General features: G+C 37.7%; 1 protein-coding gene across 1 annotated transcript in view; it reads left to right on the top strand.

The window, feature by feature from the left end:
* The window catches only part of VPS13B (vacuolar protein sorting 13 homolog B), a 310,137-nt gene that overhangs the window by 156,031 nt on the left and 131,907 nt on the right, over window positions 1-22,199 (top strand). The window contains exons 32-34 of the mRNA XM_015813428.1: window positions 2,834-3,037; window positions 6,609-6,735; window positions 8,245-8,388. Of these exons, the coding sequence (XP_015668914.1) occupies window positions 2,834-3,037; window positions 6,609-6,735; window positions 8,245-8,388 (475 nt within the window). The remainder of the gene's footprint in view (window positions 1-2,833; window positions 3,038-6,608; window positions 6,736-8,244; window positions 8,389-22,199) is intronic.

Genomic DNA, 22,199 nt, shown 5'->3' with positions numbered 1-22,199 from the left:
TCCATCCTGGGGTCCCGAGCTCCAGTGGCTGTCCCTAGAGTCGAGAGATAGACCAACAAAGATTCAGGGAAGATCTCAACGTGGAAAAGGAAGGGGCGCCTGAAACCAGCACCCCAGCAGTGGCTGCTGCTTCAGAGGAGGGAGCGCAGGCCAGCGCACTGGTGGAGAAGGAATCTTTTCAGCTCTCCCAGATGGGAGCAAGACCCAAGCTGCGAGAACAACTGATCTGGTCATTGGACTGGACCCTACCCAGTGGAGATTCCAGACACCTCGAGATGGCCTTGCCACAATCAAGTTCTTCGAAGGTGGACGAGGTCGAGCTGCAAAGAGGAACTTCTCGCAAGTCGCATTCCCCGGACTGATGGAGAGCTGTGAAATTGATTACCACTGAGGACTCTGGTGAGTGGAAGTACCTGTCCGCAGTCCGTAGTCAGTGGAGAAGTTGGTGGAGAGATTTGAGGAGCTAGAGATGAGAAGTGGGAAACAACCTTCCCGTTCTCCATACGTGATCGATCATGATTGGCGGGGCAGTCACCAACTCATGCCGAGGGGAAGCCACAGCCCCACCTGCACGGGGGAAGTGGCTTCCCCATCCATGAAGCCACCTACAATAGCTTCCAGCCCCGCAGAGAGGAACAGCCCCAGTCGCCGTTCCAGACATGGCAGCCCGGATCGCCGTCACCCCTCCAGAAGCCCAGATCGCTGCCAGCAAGGCAAGAGCCCGAGCCGTCACCAGGACAGCCAAAGCCCAGATCGATGTGCCTACTGGCCACCCAGCCCGAGGCCTCTACAGCAATGGGGGATGCCACAGCCACCGGAGGGACCAGTGGGACAGCAGCCACCGGCAGTGCAGCAACAGCCATCGGATGGCCACAGCCCCCGAACATATTCCAACCACTGGGGGGCCTGTAGCAACTGGGGATGCCGTAGCCACCATGGGGAGGCCAGAAACCATTGGGGTGCAACATCCACAGTGGAGAGGCCAGCAACCACTGGGAATGCAGGCTCACTGGGGAGTGCAGCCACCCCTTAGAGCAACAGACCCAGAGAAGCTGATCTTCCTTGACCAAGTGCATTCCCACATGAACTGCTGTGCCTATTTCTACCAGAACCCAGCCGCTATGGTCAACGTGGTTGCGACCAATCTGGAAGGGGAAGCATCCGAGTGGCTGAACAATTCATACAATGAGCAAGCACCTGAGTTGGGGGACCTCCACCTCTTCCTCCTAGGACTGAGAGTAAAGTTTGAGGACCCATCCATAGTTCTCAAACTGGAGGAGCAAATTCATAAGATAAGACAAGCTGGCAGGCCTGCACTGGAATATGTGCGAGAGTTTCACAAGATAGCTGGCTGAATAGAGAGGTGGCCCAAGCAATTTCTAGTTCATCACTTCAAGGAGGGACTGCATGATCATCTCTCCCAAGCTTGTGTCTATCGAGTGGTCCCTAATCAATTGCAAAAATGGTACCAGGCAGCAGTAAGGCTGGACATCCAGCTTGCCCGCTATAAAAAGCCACCACTGCAAGAAGCCGGGCCGAGGCCAGATCAACCCAAACAGCCGCCACCCCTCCCAAAAGCCTCCAACCGCTGTGGTCACTGAAAAACCCAAACCATCTACAGGCCCATCGATCAAATGCTTCAGAGACATCGAGCAGCGAGTTGCCCAGTCCCTTACGCCTTGAAGTTCTTTTGAAGGGTTTCATCTGTCGGAACCATGACATTTTTATCATAATAGTCTTTAACTTCGTTGTCCTCTGTTTCTATTTCAATAAAGTTTATAGATCTTAGCAATAATATGATCATCTTTAGTACAGAGCTTTACATCGAAGTTTTATGCTTTTCAAATTTATAATTCATTTTATTCAACTTATAAGAAGCATAAATGGTAAAACATGTGTATTAGCAAATGAAATGAAATAAAATAAAATAAATATGTTGCATGTCTGTGAAGGTTGGAGAAAGGGGATGGAAAAATAGTTCTGATCTTCATTTCCTTGTGTGTAATTCACCTACTCTGCTCCATCTGGAGATCCAAGAATGATAGCTACCTACTTAGAAAAAAGATCTGTTTCTTTTGAATATGTATTTTAACATGTACATATAACAAAAGAATGATATAACTCTAAAATCATGATTTATTTTATTATTTATAATTTAAGAGAATTAAGAATATGAGACAGTGAGAAGGTATGGCATGAGATAGACCAGTGGTGGCAAATCTTTTAGAGACCGAGTGCCCAAACTGCAATGCAAAACCCACTTGTGCATCGCTGGGTGCCGAGTGGGCGTGGCCACCGAGTGGGCATGGCCACCAAGCTGTTGGCTTGTGCTCGCTCACTTGTTCACTGTCTGCTCCGACTCGTGCTCGCTCTCAAGCTGTCTGCAGCAAACGCTGCTTCTGCAGAAAATTGCTCCTTTTATAACCTCTCGCCTATTCCCAGACTGCGCATGCGCAGAGAGGAGGAGGGAGCAGCTCGGCCCAGCAATGGCTCGCGTGCCACCAGAGACGGCTCCGCGTGCCGCCTGTGGCACGCGTGCCATAGGTTCGCCACCATGGAGATAGACCATTATTTGGTAGTATGAAGAATAATTTGGAGGGAAAACTAGACATGGAAAAAAGAAATAAAAGAAAGGAAACAAATGAAAATAGAATAACTACAGAAAATTCAGATGCTGTATGAGAATATTAGTCTCCCAACAGAATAAATGGATAAGTGAATGGTTCTTATCTCAGAGTAACTTTATCAATTAATGTTATTGTTGTCTTAAAACTGTTGAGTTAGCTTTGAATTTGAAGAAAATAATGAAATTGTTTAATTTTTGCCATCATAGGAGAGCACTGAATTTGGGAGTTCTTCGAGATCCTGGTTCAGAGGTTGAAGATAGACAGTACCAAATAGACCTCCAGTCCATCAACATTGGTACTGCTCAGTGGGAACAGCTGAAGCCAGAAAAGGAAAATGGTAAAAGCAGAGCAGTGCCAGAGAATGAAAGGAATTCTCAGAATCCAGCACTTGAGTGGAATATGGCCAGTAGGTAAGAATCTGCTTGGAAGTGGTGCTTCGTGGATTCTAATCAAAGGCACAATGGTAACAGCATCTCATAGATTTGAGCTTATTGGGTTTTTTTTATTTATACATAGAAGTGTATGTTTGCATTCCATTGCAAACACGTTTTCCATGAGCTAGGATTCTGAACAGTGCATTTTGAATTGTTTATAGAATTGTTGAACAATAATCATACAGATACAGTTATGTCTATATTTCTGAGATAGCTTATTATAGCCATAAAGTGTAACTCAGCCCAAAAACCTGGCATTTCCATTACTACTGTAGAAAAAAGCAGCATTATTATCCCTTTTGTACTTTTGTAAAAGTTTGAACAGAACTAGTTTAGACATTTTAAAGCCAACAGACGACAAAAAATGTTTTTCCCCAATTGGCTTGAAACCAGTTTCTGTGCTTCTGTAAATGAAAACAGCTGCAGTTTCTGAAATGACAAATTTCTGTTGATTTGTTGATATGCAAAAAAGGGCTTCCAACTCAAATCTAGTTAGAAATGTTACACTGACATCTTCCATTTTTAGTTCTCCATTTTGATTACATTGCTACAATAGACTTTGATTTTGTTTTCAGTCAACGGTCACATCAGTCCTTTAAAGATATGCTGCCCGGCATATGCATTTCAGTGAATGCAAAAAATGCAATTAAAATAATCCTGTATCAGTGCAGTTCTGCAATATCTTATGTAAGGGGGGGGGGACAAATACCTACCTGCTGAGGCTGTGATTCAGGAACATAAAGCATTTTTCTAAGGTTTCAGATCAAGCAGGTACATTTATTTCTATGTTCCTTGTTTCTTTATTTGCTGCATTTTTGTATCCTAGCAGTTTAGAATAACTAAATATAGCATCTCTAAAAGCTTCAAACACCCTTAATATTAAAAAAAACCCTAAATGTTATTTAGCTTTTTGCAGTTTATTTCAGATTCTTTAAATTTTTAAGCTTATGATTAAAATTTTCTTTTGTTCAGGAATGGAGGCAAACTCATGCAGTGTATTCAGAGATTGTTCTGAAGGTCTCTAATAACTTACAAGTAGTTATGAACAGTTTCTGAAATTGATTAGAAAGTGAGGTTTGTGAACTACTGTCTTTTAAAAGTCTTTATCACTGTTCAGAGCAAGTTTGCTAATTTCCTTGCCTCCCGGCACGCAAGCCTACAAATAACCTCTCCTGCAGTTTCCTCATGAGGAGCAGTCATCCAGAGCACATGTGGGCAATCTCCCATCCTCTCCTTATCCAAAGATGTTCCTAGGAAACCTATTCACCAATTCTTTGGTCTTTGCTGCAGTCGAGGCTTTCAGTTCAAAAAGGCAGAGCTGTCTTCAGTTTGCCATATCTCCCACAGAAGTTGAGTTTGGTGGGATTTTGTTACACATATACATACACATGGCAGGTTTTGCTTTGTTTAGGTTAAAGTATACATGTAACATTAAGGCTTTATTCTGAAGTATTCCAAATGTCCAATGAATCTATCTAACTATTCCTCTAAGACAGCTGGGTCCAGAATATTTTTTCTCCTTGCCTTAAACCAGTGTGAATATGCAACAGGTAGACACAACACTAAATGGCTGGAAAATCCTAGTAGGTTTCACAGGAGAGCTCTGATAAAAAGATATTCTCAGTTTCTGTGCCTTGAGATTTCTGGCAAAATTCACCTGTTGTTTAATTGTGCAAGGCTTTGTCGATTAGCAGAGGGGCATGAATACAAGCTAAAAACAAAAAATGATAGCATAGAAAAGCATAGATTTCCTTCCTGCCACCTAATAACATAACTGGTAGTTCTCTCAAGAATATAAGGGAAAGAACAATTTTATTCCTTTTCTGTTATAGCGTTTAAATGATCAGTTTCTTTTGCAGTACAGAACAATAATGTATGGAAATGAGCACCAAATAAACACTAAACACCCAATTTCTGTTTAAGAAAAAAATGATCACTTGCATCTCTAATACTTATTTTGTGGGGATGTATTCTGGAGCATTTATTTACTTGTTTTCTCAGTACTATACTTGAAACAATTTTTTTTTCAAAACTGTACAAAAAAGAGTCATATATTTTAATATTTCTGAAATGTTCCTTCTGTTTCAAAGATAAATATGTAGCAGACGCCTAGATGATCATACTTTATTGTTAGTTGTGAAGTCATGTCCGACCAATCGCGACCCCATGGACAATGTTCCTCCAGGCCTTCCTGTCCTCTACCATCTTCTGGAGTCCATTTAAGCTCACGCCTGCTGCTTCAGTGACTCCATCCAGCCACCTCATTCTCTGTTGTACCCTTCTTCTATTGCCCTCAATCTTTCCCAGCATCAGGCTCTTCTCCAGTGAGTCCTTCCTTCTCATTAGGTGGCCAAAGTATTTGAGTTTCAACTTCAGGATCTGGCCTTCTAAAGAGCAGTCAGGTTGCTCTCCTCTAGGACTGACCGGTTTGATCACCTTGCAGTCCAGGGGACTCGCAGGAGTCTTTTCCAGCACCATAGTTCAAAGGCCTCAATTCTTTTGTGCTCAGCAGTTCTTATCTTAGATGATCATACTACATTATACCATTCCTCACTGATGATACTCACATGGTCAACACCTGTACCAAATTAATGGAACATTAAAGAGTGGTACCCTGTAGGAAAATTAGCAAAGAAAGCACCGGTTTATTTCATTTTATCTCTTTAGAGTCACTGGAAAAAAAACTTCAGATCTGAAGATAGTGTCTTGACTTCAGTTTATTTTAACATTTCCATTAATTCCAATACCTGCTTTAGCCTTTTTTCTTAGTGAAATATTTAAATATCCTGCAAAGCTTATTTTGCTGATTCACCAATAGGCAGTGAGTGTTGAATAGTCCTCTCTTTGGATATCAGGTATCAGTTAACATGAATATTTAAATTTTTTATATTAAAATATTGATAGCATTAAAAATAATCTTAGAGCATTTTCTCAGCTTTGGTATATGCCAGTGATGGCGAACCTTTTAGAGACTGAGTGCCCAAAACTGGCCCCGCCCCTGCTCTGCCCCATCCCGCCTGCCCGCAAGGCCACTCACTGCCTCCAGGGCCCACCGCAGATCGCCCAGGCAGCCCAGCAGCGCCATGGCGGCCACGCCCTCTCCCCACGCCCTGCAGCATCAACTGTGCATGATGGGGCATGAAGGCAGAGTCTTGTCTACGCTGCCTGGCTGCCATGTCCTTGGCTGTGCTGCTCCGCATGGGCCATGCTTGGGGGGCGACTCTCCTTCAGGAGGGCTGCTGGTGAGGAGGGGGTCACGGGGGGAGGCAAGGCTGGGGCAATGGCATGTGTGCCCACAGAGAGGGCTCCGAGTGCCGCCTCTGGCACCCGTGCCATAGGTTCGCCACCACTGGTATATGCTGTCTGTATACATATAATGTTCTCTGAGCATTATTGTAACGGTATTTCATCCTTTATCAATTTCACAGCAGAATTTTTTCAGTAATGTTACTAGGCTAAGAAATTAATATTTACAAATATAAAAGAATAGTTTTCTGGCCATAAGAGTTTATCATTTAGTGTGCATTTATTTCATTTTATTTTTTAGCATAAAACACCATCAAGAACGGAGAGCTATTTTAACTCCAATTTTAACAGACTTTACTGCACGGGTAACTGCAGCTCCTGCCATTACTTTCACAAAAGTAATTTCCCCAGAGAATTTACACACAGAGGTCAGTACTGGATATGAGATGTTTACAACTTAGCTTTATATCTGCACATTTGTTAATTATTAAAATGCTATATTAAATTGTGTTAAAATACTGTGTGATATGCACTTATCCATCATGGGCCAGAACAGAGAGTCCAAGCAGAATTGTTTTCTTCCTCTCCTTCAACATTGTCGTGAGATGTCTAATGGATAATAAATTCTGCTTTTAAATGAAACATATACTGATTTAAGTTGAGATGCCAACCGCAAGAAATGTCAGATTATTTTCCATGCCCAAAATTATGTTTAAATCAGGTTTCAGAACCTGTTTTCTGAAAATCAGCCTAAAAATCCTTAAATGTCAAGAGGTAAGCAGATCATTTAGGATCCCAATTGATAATTTCTTTTATAAGCAAGAAGGTCAAAAGCCTAATTTTAGATCACCCAAAGGAAATACAGTTTCAAGGAAGCTTATTTTCTCTTTAAATAAGTTTATATTGTCTTTTTAGCATCCAGCTGCTTTTCCCCTTAGCTCTCATCAATTCATTTCAAACTTTGCAGAGAGGCTTTCATCCTTTCTGGAAGAGGATTGTAGCCATGGTACGTGAGTTTCTGTCACTGGGGATGGCCAGGAATAGAACTGAAGGGCTCTATATAAAGCATGCCCTATTCTGCTGCCCAATGGCCCCAGTCTCCACAGCTTTGTCTTGTATTGCATGTGTGCTGAAAAAAGAGTTTGGAAAAAAATAGATGAATAAAGAAAGCATGTAGTACAAAGTAACAGATGAATTTTACTGTTCCTGTTGTTCAGGAATGTGAATGCTTTAGCTCTTTTAATTTTTCTTGAATGTACTCCCTTTGGATATTCAGTAAGAAAGGGAGAAATCTACCACAGATTACTAAGGATGAATATGCACATATTTTTTATAACAAGAGGATATGATCTCCTGCTTAGTAAGCAAATCTGTTCATTTTCTCCTTTCATTAATTTCTAAAACATGGTCATGATTGTTTGCTTTGTGTGTGGGTTATAAAAGCCAGGGGACAATGGTCATTTATCTATGCTCCAAATTAGCAGACAGCTACAAATCAATTGAATCAGCTATCTGTGAGCTGCAAAATACAGTTTCATTATAAACTAAGATGTGCTTGTAGACTCAAATACATCTCTGTGAGAAAGGAGAATTACAATTTTCTGGCAAGAAAATGAATAAGGGCTCTGACAGCCCAGAATTTAATACAACAAAGAAACAGGACCTCACACATGAAATACATGAAACAAAGAGAAAGTATCTTAATCATTAAATTCCTTGTTGGAACCATAGCTGTATGACGTTCCATCACTCCTCCACTTGATTTTATTTTACAGATGGTGCATAGTGCTTTTTTGCTGAAGGAGATAGAGAAAATGTTAATAAACAATTTAGGGAATATAAACAGTTTATATTGTCTTAAAAAATAAAAATTATATAAATATCAAGAATCAGCTGTAACCAATAGAATTTGTTTTGCAAACTTGTTTCTTTCCTAGGAAATTTTAGTATGTGGCCATTCTTTGGAAGTGAATATGACAACAGGTCTGGATTTCTTCCTCAGTGTTGCTCAGTTACAGCTCCTACAACAATTAATGCAGGATAATATGTCTGGATTGGAGCCTTCCAATAAAGCTGCAGAGGTAACTTCCATTATCGTTTGATTTTTGGAAGCAACTGTATTTCATCATCCAATTTCTGTTATTTTTTATTATTGATAGTATATGCTGCCTAAATATGTGTTACACATATCGTGATTATGTCTGAAAGTACTTCAGTATAGTGATCCCCTTTGGGATATATAGGAACACTGTCTTCTCTATGTATTTTTTTGGCTGTATTTTATTTATCTGATCATAGGAAAGGAAGAGTTTGGTTTCTCCAAGGTTTCATTCTTTTCAGCTATTTGGCTATGGTAAAATTGCTACAGTTGACCTGTGCATTTGTACAATTGAGGAACAAGCAAGTAGTTAGTAATTTAAACCAATGCTAAACCTTTCTCCAAACCGAGGTTTGACTGAAGCATTGAATTGCGTTACCAGAATTCTTTTCCCCATTCTAGCTATGGCACATCACCTGAATAGGAACACTAGTCTCAAGTGTATCACATATAGGTGTTCATAGTCATAGTTAGCTCCATAAATGCTACGGGGATATCAGAGAAAACCAGACTGTGGAATAAATTGAGAACGCTACCTAATGTACTTAGTTGGAGGTTTGATATCTACCAATCCAAATCCTATTTTCCCCAAAACAACAACACTGTGAGGTGAGTTGGACTGACCAAACAGCTTTCATGGTTAAAGTGGAACTTAGGACTCACATTTTCCCAATTTCTAGCTTGGTATCTTATCCACTAGGCCAAACTGATTAATCTTGTTCTAAACATAATTTTCTTTCCTCTTGTAAATCCAAACCTAACTAATATACTTTAAGAATGAACATTTCTATAGAATAATATCCTAAATTTCATCTACTTTTTTTCTTTCATATAAGCCAGAATCATAAACTTGAATTTGCTTTTCATTACTACTTAGGCTTGTTTGTAGAGGTTCCAGTAAGGTATCCTAGATTTTACATTACACTGAACAAAACATACACAGGGCTTTTTGTGTTTGCTTAACTCTGCACCCCAAAGCATTCTTAGAAAAATTTAAATTGTTAGTGGCCCAGAGTATTATTTTAATGTGTGCCCAGCAGCCCAGGAAAAAATAAAAACAAAAGGAAACTGGATATCATAAAATTTCTTGGGGATCTAGAGGGAATGGCAATATTTTCATAATCATATTTGGAACAGCAAGCTATACCAAATCAGCTGTTTTGCAAAGGCACCCAGGAACTGCTCATTAAATGTTCTCATTGATCTGAAAAACTGGAGACTCCTTCATTTCTTTCTGGGAATAAACGATAAGTAGAAATAATTACATTTGCTGGCTTATTTCTTTATTTCTGATAAGCAAGGCTTCTAAAATAGTCTAATTTATCGTTGCCTGTGAACAATGCTACTCCACAAAATTATTCACTTACTATAAATTATTACAGTGACTATATCCATCAAGGAAGAAGCAAAATAATTTCTGCTCAGTTGGCAGTTTTTAAGATTGTCCCTTTTATTGGCTTCAATATATAACTAACTTAAAACTGCTCTTCAAGTTCTATTTCAGGATAGAGCTTATTTATGCAATTCCTCCTATCCTGAGGCGTTATACATTATTTTATGGCAGAGAACTTTTGTTTCATTTTCACTCCCCCACATAGACATTCTCTGAACTATGAGCATCAAGAAGGAAAAGAAATAAAGCCAACATTATATTTCTTTTGCTATATATTTCTCAACCCCCATTAGGAGCTCCTGCACATTTCTTTTCCTAGCAAAGGAAGACCATCTTCTATTATCTGCAAACATATCCTCCAACACACAGTCTTCTGAGACCTCTACAAATCCTAAGTTCAAAGAAAAGCAACAAAATTACTCAGAGGACTGGGCTGATTTATGATCAAGATTTCTGAAAGTTATATATATATATATTGTCTCTAAATAGTTATATATATATATATTGTCTCTACTTATACTAAAAATGCGAATCCCGGGTATATTCATGTTGAGAAAAGTAGTCGAACACCGGGATAAATATAAAAACAACTGTTTAATAAACTAACAACTGTTTGATAAACTTAGCTTTTGTCGGCTAACTGCCGACGTTGTCAGAGTGGAATGCCGGAGGTTTGAAAGCCGGCTCATAAGACCGGCAGTTTGTGCACTCTGCTTCTAATAGTCTCGCATCCATCTATATACTTGTAAGCTCAGGGATCACCGCCTCTCTTATTGTCGCTCTCTTTGCCCGCTTTGGACGTATCTGGGTACACGTTGCTATAGGATGGTCCCCCACCAAAGGCGGCCGGTTACTGAAGGAGGCTTGGCTGTTGGATGAACACTCAATTAATCGCCACATAGAATTACTGCCTGCTTATCAGGCACTAAGGAAGTGGGAACAACAGCGTAACAATTCACAACGAGTGCAACGGGCGCAGCATATGCAAGACCAGAACCACTGTCTCATGCAACAGCAAAGAAATACGACCAGCAAAGGGAAGAAATCCCCAGCACGATTCGTACAGGAGCCAATGATGGGAGGCAGGGTGCCACACTCACAACAAGGGGGTGGCCATAGGACAGGAGGCACTGGGGGACCATCCTATAGTAACGTGTATATATAGTTTGACTAAAAATGCAGAGTCTAAAAGAGGAACATAAATCTGCAAATGTAACACCATGATGTAAACATCAGCAGAAAAGGGACATTTTAGGAGTTCATAAGAGATCATTACTAGAAATCAGATACTACTATTCAAAGTAAAATAGTGTAGGGACCAAGAACCCTTCAGTTGGAGTTAATGGTTTGAATTACAAATTATTTCTCAACTCCTGTTCAGTTGTTTGAACTAACTCAAATCTTATCACTAATTATTCTACATAATGTTGCATTCACCTGAATTTCAAACATCACTTAGAAATTTTGTGGTACAACACATTACAAAAGGATAAAAGTCGAAGACTGAAACTACATTACAGTAATTGAATAACAAGTTTGTTTTTAAAAGTTGGCTAACTGATCTGGAAGTAGTAATTACTTTGTTCACAAATATCCAGTAATCATCATATTAAACCCACTTCCAAAAGGACCATATGTAAGAAATAGTATATGTATACTTTTTAAACCAGTGTTACAGAGTAAATTAAATGTTTATATTTTACTGAAATAAAAAACATATTGTGTAGAACGTTAGAGAGTAACCACATAATTAAGGCCAAAAATGGCTCTTCTTTGATCTATGTAGGTGCTAAAGGACAAATGTTATTTTATATAAATGTAAATTTCTGAATTTTCCAGTACTTCCTATTGCAGTTCTCAGATCTTTATTCTTGTACAGTTGTCTTATTTTGATTGGACTTACTTTCCTAACATTGTCATTCCTTTAGAGTTTAATTTTGCTTGTTTATCTGTCATTGAGATTAAAGTATTTAAGCAGAACAAGAGACTTCTGTGGGATCGTTTAGTTTCAGTTAACATATCAAAGATTTTAATTTTGTTATGCTAAAATGCAAACATTAACTTATACATCACCAGGTAATACAGGATTGAGTTAAATCTTGTATGCTAGCTTCTGGAAAAAAATATTTGTACATTATTGAAGGTACAAATTTACTATTCCAGAATATAGTCCATTTTTGTTTAGCGGGGGAAAATAAATCACTTCTGTAACAATCATCCTTTTCCCTTGCTATTGGCTCTTCTCTGTATGTACCTATAATGAAGTATACAATCTCATCAGAATAGTTTTATCAAGTTAAAAATATTGCAGAAGGTTTGTAATAGTTGAAATAGTAGTAGAATGTTGAGCAACTATCATTAGATTTGGCTGTACCTTGTGTGAAAGGTACTGCATTGAAGAAAGGATATTGTAAAGCTACTAGGCTTTTGTAAATGTATAATTTAGTAAAATAATTACAAATTCTCACAACAATTCAGAAGAAAAAATTATGAACAAAGTTCTTGTCACTGAAAGTAAAGATTTAGGTTGTCGCTTGAAGCTAAAACAAAATCAACAGTGGTGCTAGTTTTGCTTTTGCCCATGATGGAAATGTTTCAGTTTAAAAATTCCTTTCACATCTTCACATACGTAATGTACCCATTGGTGTATTTTACCCATGGCTGTATTTCATCTATATCAAGGGTGGATAATTTATTGCCTATGACAGGCTGGTTAGGGAATTCTGGGATTTGATGCCCACACATCTTTAAAGTTGCCAACTTTGAAAAACATTGGTGTATAGGCCTTGTATTCTAAGCCTGACTTTTTCAGCTGCTATAGCATCCTCAAACCTTGCAGCTGACTTTCAGAAGCAAAGCCATAACTTTTCATCAATATACTTCTAGTTATTGTAATTTGTATTTGAGGGCAAAATAAGGTACAAAATAGGTATGTAAAGCCTCTATTTTGTAAGTGCTGAAACTAGTGAGGTGGGAGAGAACTCTTCTCCGGGAATAAAGCTGGGAAAATAATGGGTAAGAGCATGGTAATTTAAAAGAGTGGGAAGAAAATTCTTATATTTTAAAGCTGAATCATATATGTATAAATTTCTGTGTTTTTTGAAGAGTTATGACAGCAAATATATCTAGTGATACATGTCCTTGAAGTTTGTGCCATTTGTAGTCCCTGAACATGAGTTTGAGTTTCTGGTAGTTTAAAGCTAACATTCTGAAGAAAGGAAGGACTGCTCTAAATTTTGTACTGCATCTAACACCAGCAATTAGAAGCGATGATATACCAGTTGCAGCAGTTTTCTATTCCAGGAGCAGACTGAGGGGCAGTTGATAATACCAGGAGTTTCTTGCTTCTATAATGATCCACAAATATCAGATTTCTATAGTATCTGCTGTGAGGAGCAGGTGTATGACCACTGGCCACCTGTGAGTACAAAGTAGACCACACACTAATTTATAACCAAATGCAGATCTCACCAGATAAGCTACTCCAGTCCCTTTTCTCTTCTGCATTCTGGGAAGAGTCAGTGGGCTTTATTGCGAGAGGCACATTTATTGGAATACAAAAATTGATACCTTGTTGGGGGGACTTTTCCATTCAACGTTTGTTTGCAAATCTAAAGTCTCATTCTCGTTAATCTGAACAATACTGTTCCCTATAAATTGGGAACAGTATTTGGTTTTGCTAAGAGCAACTGCGGTATGTTTAGGGATGGAGAACTCTTATATTTTACTCATTACAAATTCTTTCATATTCATTATAGGATATTTCAATGTGGCAGTTTGTACTCTTTTTAACTACCAATACTAGCTTAAAAACTGAACTTTGATTGTCCTCATTTGTGCATCTTGGAAACAGTCAAAGAAAACTATATGCAAAGCACCTTTTCCTCCAGCTGATAAATAAAAGTGTCAGTTGCTTGTCAGTTGCAGTATAGATTCTCTGTGGCTTTTGGATTGGGGAGAATAATGAGAGACAGTTAAGGCAGATAAAATGGGGAAATTAATCTGGGCATTGGGAAACTGATTAGAAGGATTAAGAATGGGTTCCTGTAGGCCTTCCCTCCTTCCTCCAGTTGCATCAGACACTTGACCTGTTTGTAACCAGTGTCTAGGAAGCTTTTCTGAAGCACAACAATGTTAATAGAAATAATAAAAAAATATATTACATTTATATGTCATTTGACCCCCAATGAACCACCCAAGTTCAGTATTGTTAAATAAATAAATAATCAGGACTAGGCAAATGTTCATTGATTAAAGTAAATTGTATTTAAGATCTTGGAAATATTAAATAATTGTAAATACTATAGACTAGATGGGTGCAATTTGGATAGTGAGATGAACAACATATAAATTTAATAAATAATAAAATAAATTTATAGACTACAATTTCTTTATATTATGTTACTAAATTCATGTATGAAATTTGAGCCAGTTTGAGATCTGTAGACCCAATGGGTTCCTGACTTATTTTTATATAAGGAAGTTTCTTTGGTAAATTTTTTGACTCGTTTTTATAAAATGAATTTCTTTGATATGCTACAGATTTTTTTAAAAAATAAGAAGTTTCAGAAGTTGTTTGTGTTATAACATGGTTTTGTGTCAGTTTCACTGGCCTTTGCACAAATCTGAGCAGTTTTTTAGACACTGGCATTAAAAAGTATAAAAAGTATATATCAGTTAATAGTTAATAATTTATGCTAAATATGTGAACTACCTGCACTGATAAATAGATTTTAAGCAATATGAATGTGACCTAAATATGACCTAAAATGTGAATTTGTTCTCCACACAAGTCCTAAAACTAGTTAAAAAGAGCCCAATTAAGCAAATGAGTACAAATATTACATTTGTTCGTTTCTTTATTGAAATATTCAGAAGTGAAATTCAGAAGGGTTCACAAACATTTGAACACCAGTGTAATTGTCTTGGTGAAACCTCATGGGACAAGCAAGCCAGTTTAATATAGTGGTTGAGGTGTCATCTAAAATCTGGGAAATCAGCCTTAGGTACAAAGCCAGCTGGTTGACCTTAAGCCAGTCACTTTCTCTCAGCCCTCAGAAGGAGACAATGTCAAACCACTTTTGAAAAACCTTGTCTAAAAATCTGCAGGGACTTGTCCAGGCAGTCTCTGAGAATCCGATATGATTGAACTGAAGGAAAATAATATACAGGCAGTCATTTTATGCAGCAAACTTTCCTAGTTTTGTCTGTATATTGTCACAAGCTGTTTACAACTGCATGCACAAAAATAACATGGTGAGGAGCTGTTGTAGGTCACTACTCATCATATGGTACCTACTGAGAGTCACCACAAAAACTCTGTTTGAAATTGTCCTTACATGATAATTGCCTTACATAGCAAACCATTATGATATGGCTTGCTCTGGGAAACAGCTGGCATACAGAATCAGTTCAAAGGCAGAATATTTCGGGGAGGGGATAGTAAAGCATGTGGCAAGGTTGCATTCTCATGAGAAGCTGGCATGCACACAAAGCACTGTTCAGTGGAAGCAGTTTTAAGAAGCCACTTGAAAAATCTATATCATGAGAAGCAGTCCACAGAAATACTCCATCATGTGGCATAACCACATACAAAAGCAGCCTCCATGAAGTTACCATGTGGTGAGAAGCAGCACTTAGTTTTTAAAGTGCAACAGCAGGTTTGCTTGCTTATTCATTTAGCACGATTGCTCCACCATTTACATTTATTTATTTCATTTATATCCTGCCTTTTTTATATAACTCAAGATGACATACCTAATGCTCCCTCCTATTTTCCCCACAGCAGTAACCTGTGAGGTGGGTTGAATTATGAGAGAATGACTGGCCCAAATTCACCAGTCAACCCCACGCTGAAGGGAGGACTGGAATCATTGTCTCCCACCATTACACTCTCTGAAAAAGTTGTTTTAATATATTGATTACAGTTCTGTGTTTCAGGGTGTGAATTTTTTTTATTTAAGATATATTGAATATCCATCCTTGAACCAGGAGAGACAGTATATTGACTGTTTATCTTTAGCTTGTTTAAGGCCTAAGCATTATTCCATTAGACAAGAAAAGACAAGTAGTGCAGTCACATATGGAATCTTTAGGACACTTAAAAGCAGTGCTTTTTTTCTAAAAAAGGAAAAAAAGGTGCCAGAAGTCACACACGTCATACAAACTGCCTTGCCTACCCTACAAGGTTCCATCCAAAAAAGGTGCCGGAACTCCGTTCTGGGCGTTCTATGAAAAAAAAAAGCCCTGCTTAAAAGCATTTGTCATTGATTTCTGTGTTGTGTATGGCAAAGTTAAGCATTCCGCAGCTACATCACGGACAGAGAAAGAAAGTGAGAAACTAACCACCTTAATTTATCAGGCTGTAAAAGAGAGGGCTGGAGAGTTGTACTATCAGACTTGCAAGATTATAGCCTTACAATAATGTAGAACTGGCTCATCTGGTTTTGTTTCCCAGCCAGCCTACCTGGAAAGGCTAACAAAATCTGAGTTTGAGATGAACCCCAAATTACGGGTCCCAAAAGAAAATTTCAGTAGTTCATACAGTTAGTCTTTGCATAGTGAACAGCCTTCTCTGTTGAGGCTTCAAAATACAGGAATGGATGTTAGCTTTACTAGCTAGAATCATGAAGCATCACCAAAATCTAAAGATGGCTTCAATGGTTTGTAAGCTAACCATCTCTGTTCCCTTAAATATCTAGCAGATAATACTTTGAGCACTTATTAGTTGGCAGAGCAAACCATGGGAATTTAAGGTAGTCTGTTTTTATTTTTTTCTTGTAAAAATCAAAAGTGACTCTAAATCCTTAGCTCATAATTTTCAAATGTAATGACACCACCCCCCCCCGGTGATCTTGCATTTTTATGTTATTTCACAAGATAATCATTTGTTTCAAGAAGTTATGTAATTCTTTGGTGATAAAGACTTAACATTTACTCTTTTTGGTTGTAAAATCTCACATACTGGCTCATGACCAAGATAGTAATTGGCCCAAGGGGATGATTTTCCCTTAGAAAAATCTTGGAAACCCAGGTAATGAAAAAAATCTAAAAGATAAATAATGTACTTCAGCCAAAGTACATTTTTCTAGCTTTTTAAAAAAAACTTAATCTAATTATTTTTATTTATTTTCCAATGTGTTTGAGAATTAACCCATATGGATCAAGCAGTTTTAACCTGAGTGTTAAGTGCATGATTGGGCTCAGTCCAAATTTTAAGGTTATGTTGTTTGATTATCTGAAATCAGCTCTTTGTTGTGGGGATAGTATTTCTTTTGTCTCTAACTTTAATATAGTAGCCTAAAATTCTGCTCAATGTCTTTCAAAGTCTATCAGATTACTGCATAAAATGTGGCAGAGCTTTGTAAAATTCAAAAGGCTAGTTTAGTAGCAGGAGTTTGTAATCTATTTTAACTCTTCAGATTATAATTTTTAGATTTAGGAAAATGATTACTAAAATTAGAATTGTAGTGAATACAAGCAATACATCTCACAATTTTTTTCAATTAAGGTTTTAAAAGGTTTTGCTGTCTCAGTAGAATACAGTTACTTTACCTCACTCTAGAAGATTTGCAGCTATCTAGATATGTGCCTTGTCTGTCCTTCTGCAAGACATGCCTCTTGATAAGTTAAAAAAGTAATATATTTAGGAAACTGGTCAGACACAATACATACTAAAGGAAGTAGCCAGTATTTAAACTAAAATATTACACATACATTTTTTTCAAAAAAAATATGAAGAAATGACATTTTAATTTGCCTTCATGTGATAGGTTACTCTCTAGTGTCACTGGTATATGAGAAAGGTTGATGAGAAAGCCAGTTTGGCGTAGGAGTTACATTGCTGGTCTAAAGATTGTTAAATTCTAGTCTTCCCTTAGATATGGAAGCCAGCTGGATGACTGACTCAGTCACTCTCCCTTAGCCACAGGTTGTTATTGGGGAAAATAGGAGACTGAAATATTATTTACACTGTCCTGGATTGTAAGAAAATAAAGGTAAATAGCAATAGAACTTACAGTAGATTTCATAGAGCTTTACAGCCCTCTCTAAGCGATTTACAGAGTCAGCATATTGCCCCCAACAATCTGGATGGAAGGATGGAAGGCGAGTCATCCTTGAGCCAGTGAGAATCGAACTGCTGTCAGTCGGCAAAATTAGCCTGCAATACTGCATTCTAACCACTGCACCATTGTTGCTTTTACAAATGAAATCAAATGAATCCGCTGTCAGCAATTGGCCTTTAAAATCTGGCCTATTTTTTTGTGACAAGCACTTAATTAATCTTAATTAATCAAGTTAATTAAACAAAACCGAGTCTTTAAAATGAAGTAGACATGATGTTAGCTTTGGCACTTGCAGGTCTTGCTCAAATAATAGATGGTAGCTGTGGCCGAGAGGGTTTTTGTACAAGTTTGTCTTGTGAGTCACTTGTGCCTGTTCCTGCACAGTGAAGCTTTGCCCACAGTGATTCAATCCTTAGCCATTTCTAGTTTGAATTATCATGATGCACTATACTTGGACTGAACATTGAAGAGCATTTGGAAGCTTCAGCTGATCCAGAATTCATTTAATAATGGATAAGTCCACCCGACTCAAACGATGTGACACTGGGCAACAGAAAAATAAGCCAGAAACCAGGGTGGAGTGGGGTTGGGGGACAAATAACGTAAAGGAATAGATTATATAAATATAAAATGGCAACCAGGTACAATAAGTAAACGAATAAAAAGTGGACTCCATTCAACTTGACCCAAATTCCAAATCTTAAAAGTTTTCCTAAAGCAGAGTTGGGGGCTGTTGTATGTTCTGGGAAAGAACATTTCAGAGCATTCCAAGGGCAACCACCAAAAAGGCTTGTGTCCTCAATCTTATGAGTGGCAAAGTTTAAAATAGGAAAACTGGAGCATGCCCTCCCTATGACAGCCTGTGGGGTGGGCAGATGTTTATGGGAGAAGGCAGCCCTACAAGTAACCCCATCCTTTGCCATTTATAGCTTGGCACTCCCTATCTTCCATTATTTCTGCTCAACCCCCAGTTTTAATTAGGAGAGCATATTCTATGTCCTACTATTAAACAATGTCATCTTCTTGGACCCAGAAGTTGTGTCTTATCTGTGGTAGTGCAGCTTTGTGAAATACATTCCTCTAGGAAAGCCAAACAACCTCAACCCTGTTAGCCTTTTTAAAGGCTTTGAAGACTGTTTCCTGAGGCTTTGGGGCCAGATGGTAAGGCAAGCTCTGCTGTTGATGTGGTTTTTCTGATTGGTTTTTGTTTTGTTTTGCTGTAACCTTGGACATCATGGGTTACATGCAGATGTTTTAGTAGTTGTCTTATACACCACCCAGAGTCATTGTTGTGAGATGGGTGGCCCTACAAACGATAAATAAATAAAAAAAATGTTAATTGTAGAGATAAAAGTAATATCTACATGTCAGAATGCTGATAGTATGAGAACATGCTGAGATCTTCAGGAATGGAAATTGGGAGTTTACCTTGACCAGACTTTGTCACCATTCCAATAAAGTCCCCTTTCTGATATTTGAAATATTCTGATATTTCAAAGAAAGCTTCTGTTGGCATTAAGAGCATTTTCTTTTGGCTTGTAAATAACAGCTTCAGAGGTGAGATATTTGCAGGATTACAGCAAGGATGGGATAAGAGTTGAGCTCTACAATGCACCTAATGTTGTAAAGCATCTACCTTAATTTTTGAAATGATTTCTTCTCAGTCCCTTCTTTTTTGTTATATTTTCCTTGATGAAACCTTGTGGAGAAAAGATTGGGCAGCCTTTGGTATTATTTACATGACTTTTGTAGGTTTGTTTACCATATTTTTATACAGCCATGTTCCACAAGGAAAGGAAGATTTTTTTCTACTACATTGTTTTACCCTCCACAATCCCACTGGACTCTCGATTATTTTACAAGAATATGCAGTCACTAACATATTCATAAACATTATTACTAAAACAATAATGAAAGTCTAAAAACATACCGAAAAGACTAAAATTCAAGTCCCAAACATCCAGCAAGTAGGATTCAGTGGAAGTCATTCCAGCGGGCTGGTGATGCTGCAGGAAATCAGAGCCCTGCACCTCCTTATAGTGGGGGGCCTCCAGCTTCTTTCCCTTTTCCTAGCAAGAACAAATCGGTTGGACCAATTCTATTGGAGGGGTCTCCCCCTCTCCCCCCTTCCCCTCGCCATGGACCAAAACAGATATAATTGCTTTTTATTTGCTGCTTATGTAACATCTACAACATTGTACATCAAACTGTATTCAAAGAATTAATCTGGTTCAGATGTTAGATAGTTAAAATTACACTGAATAAAATCTTAATGGATAAAATAGAAATATATCTTTTTGGGTGGGTGGATAACCTTACCACAAATGAAGGAAAACATAAGCCAATAAGAAGTGAATAAACTGCAGAGACATGTGTCACAGGAGTCTCAAGCATCTGTTTCTGCAGTGATAGGGAATGATTCCATGGTTGAATACCTGAGAATAAGTTTCAAACTTTAATACATGAAATAAATCATGGAAGGGTGAGAAATGTCATTATTAAAAGTTTAATATCTGTAAAATTGGCAGGAAACATTGTTACTTGAAACAGTTAAAGCCTAGCTGTAGTATTTGAAAACTATTATTTGTTTTTTATTTAAAGTGTTATGGTAAATTTATCAATATAAATTACAATATAAGACCTCCTAATTGAGGAACATCAAAAATACGTCAGTACTTTGTTATAACATTACATATCAGGAATATAACATTACATATCAGGAATATAACATTACATATCACCATACATTTCGTTTGATTACCTTTGATTTTATCTACGTTTAACGTTAAGATAATACTGATGTAGAAAATTAGCCCTGCCTTGAAATATTAAACACTGAAATTTTCCCGGGATTATATTTTTACAGTAGGAAAAATCAGAAACTTCTAGCTAAAAATCTTAAATATATGCAGAGCTTAGAATTGCCAGCTGCTAAAGGAATCTAAATGTTTATGATTATAGCTTCTTGCAACATAATGGGTTATTCTCCATTTTATTCATAGCCATGACTTTCACTTTTTGTTGAACCAGATTGCTTGACTAGCAGTTTCTATTGAAGTAGAATATGACAGAGGGATAATTGAAATCCAAGAAAACTGAAAGAAACATACAAATAAATAAATAAAATTCTGTATTCCCTCTAGAATGTCATCTGATTTAGAATTACCACCATCTGTCAATACCTTTAGAGTTGTGTATTTCCCATAATAAATCATCCAACTAAAATGCTTTCATTTCAGATCTAGAAAGTTAGTTGCTTTTGCAATCTTGTTTCACTGAAAAAAAATAATCAGTCTGGGGAAAAAAATGAGACAGTTTGACATTTAGGGTTTTTTTTTTACTTGTTGGTAATGTGAACTTTCCCACGTAGGATATGCGTGTAATTATTTTTTTTAATTGATGTTCCTTTCTAAATTGCATGAAATGACAATTTTATTCATTATATCTTTAAAAAGCAGTGCTGTATGTTATATTTAGACTATGGAATTGATGGGCAGCACCGAACATATATGCAGCACTTAAAAGATTTAGTGAATCAAAAAAGCTGCTTATGTTCACTTGTATAATTGTTGACCTGTACAGCTGTCAACCTCATGGCGCACATACACATAAACAGACACCACTTCTTCATTTCCCCTTCTACACATTTCTGTTTATTAGAACTTCAGACTGCTTCTTGTCATAGCGACAGAAGATTTCTGTACATAATATTGCCGTGATATGGCCCCAAATTTTATCTTTTTATTTAATCATCAATATGTTCTCTTTAGTTTCAACCTTGTGGCTTGTACCAATAAAGGAGAATATTTGTGACTCAGGTTTGAAATGAGGGGTCCTTGGTGCTCTCTGAGCCTGGCTGTTTTCTTGCAGATGTTCCATTACCCACACTAGGTAAAATCACCAGTGTTAGTCCTTCTGATGTTAGCACTAGCACTGATGATATTGCCTAGTTTGGGTAATGAAATGTCTGCAAAAACCAGACTGAGAGAGCACCAATGACCTCTCTTTTGGCTTATGTTTCAGTATATAGAACTTTTGTGCTATTTCAGAGTTTCAAGCAAAATGTTCTTTTAACTAGAAAACTATTACCTCCTCCTCTTCCACCTCCTTCATTACCCTCATACTCTTATTAGTTAAATTAATTGGCATGCCAGCCAATGTTTCCAGACCAACTGAGGCTTATAGAAACATAATAAAATGCAAGAAGAAACTGCATTGTATGAAGTACCCCACATTTTACAGCTGATTTATTTTTGCCTTGCTTGTCTCTTTCCCATCTTCACAATTTTAAAATAAACTTGCTATTCAAATTTTAAAATACTAATATTTTAAGAT

Source organism: Protobothrops mucrosquamatus, unplaced genomic scaffold (assembly GCF_001527695.2).
Source record: "Protobothrops mucrosquamatus isolate PMUCROS unplaced genomic scaffold, P.Mucros_1.0 scaffold_69, whole genome shotgun sequence".
NCBI lineage: Eukaryota > Metazoa > Chordata > Lepidosauria > Squamata > Viperidae > Protobothrops > Protobothrops mucrosquamatus.
This window is presented reverse-complemented; position numbering and strand designations above follow the sequence as displayed.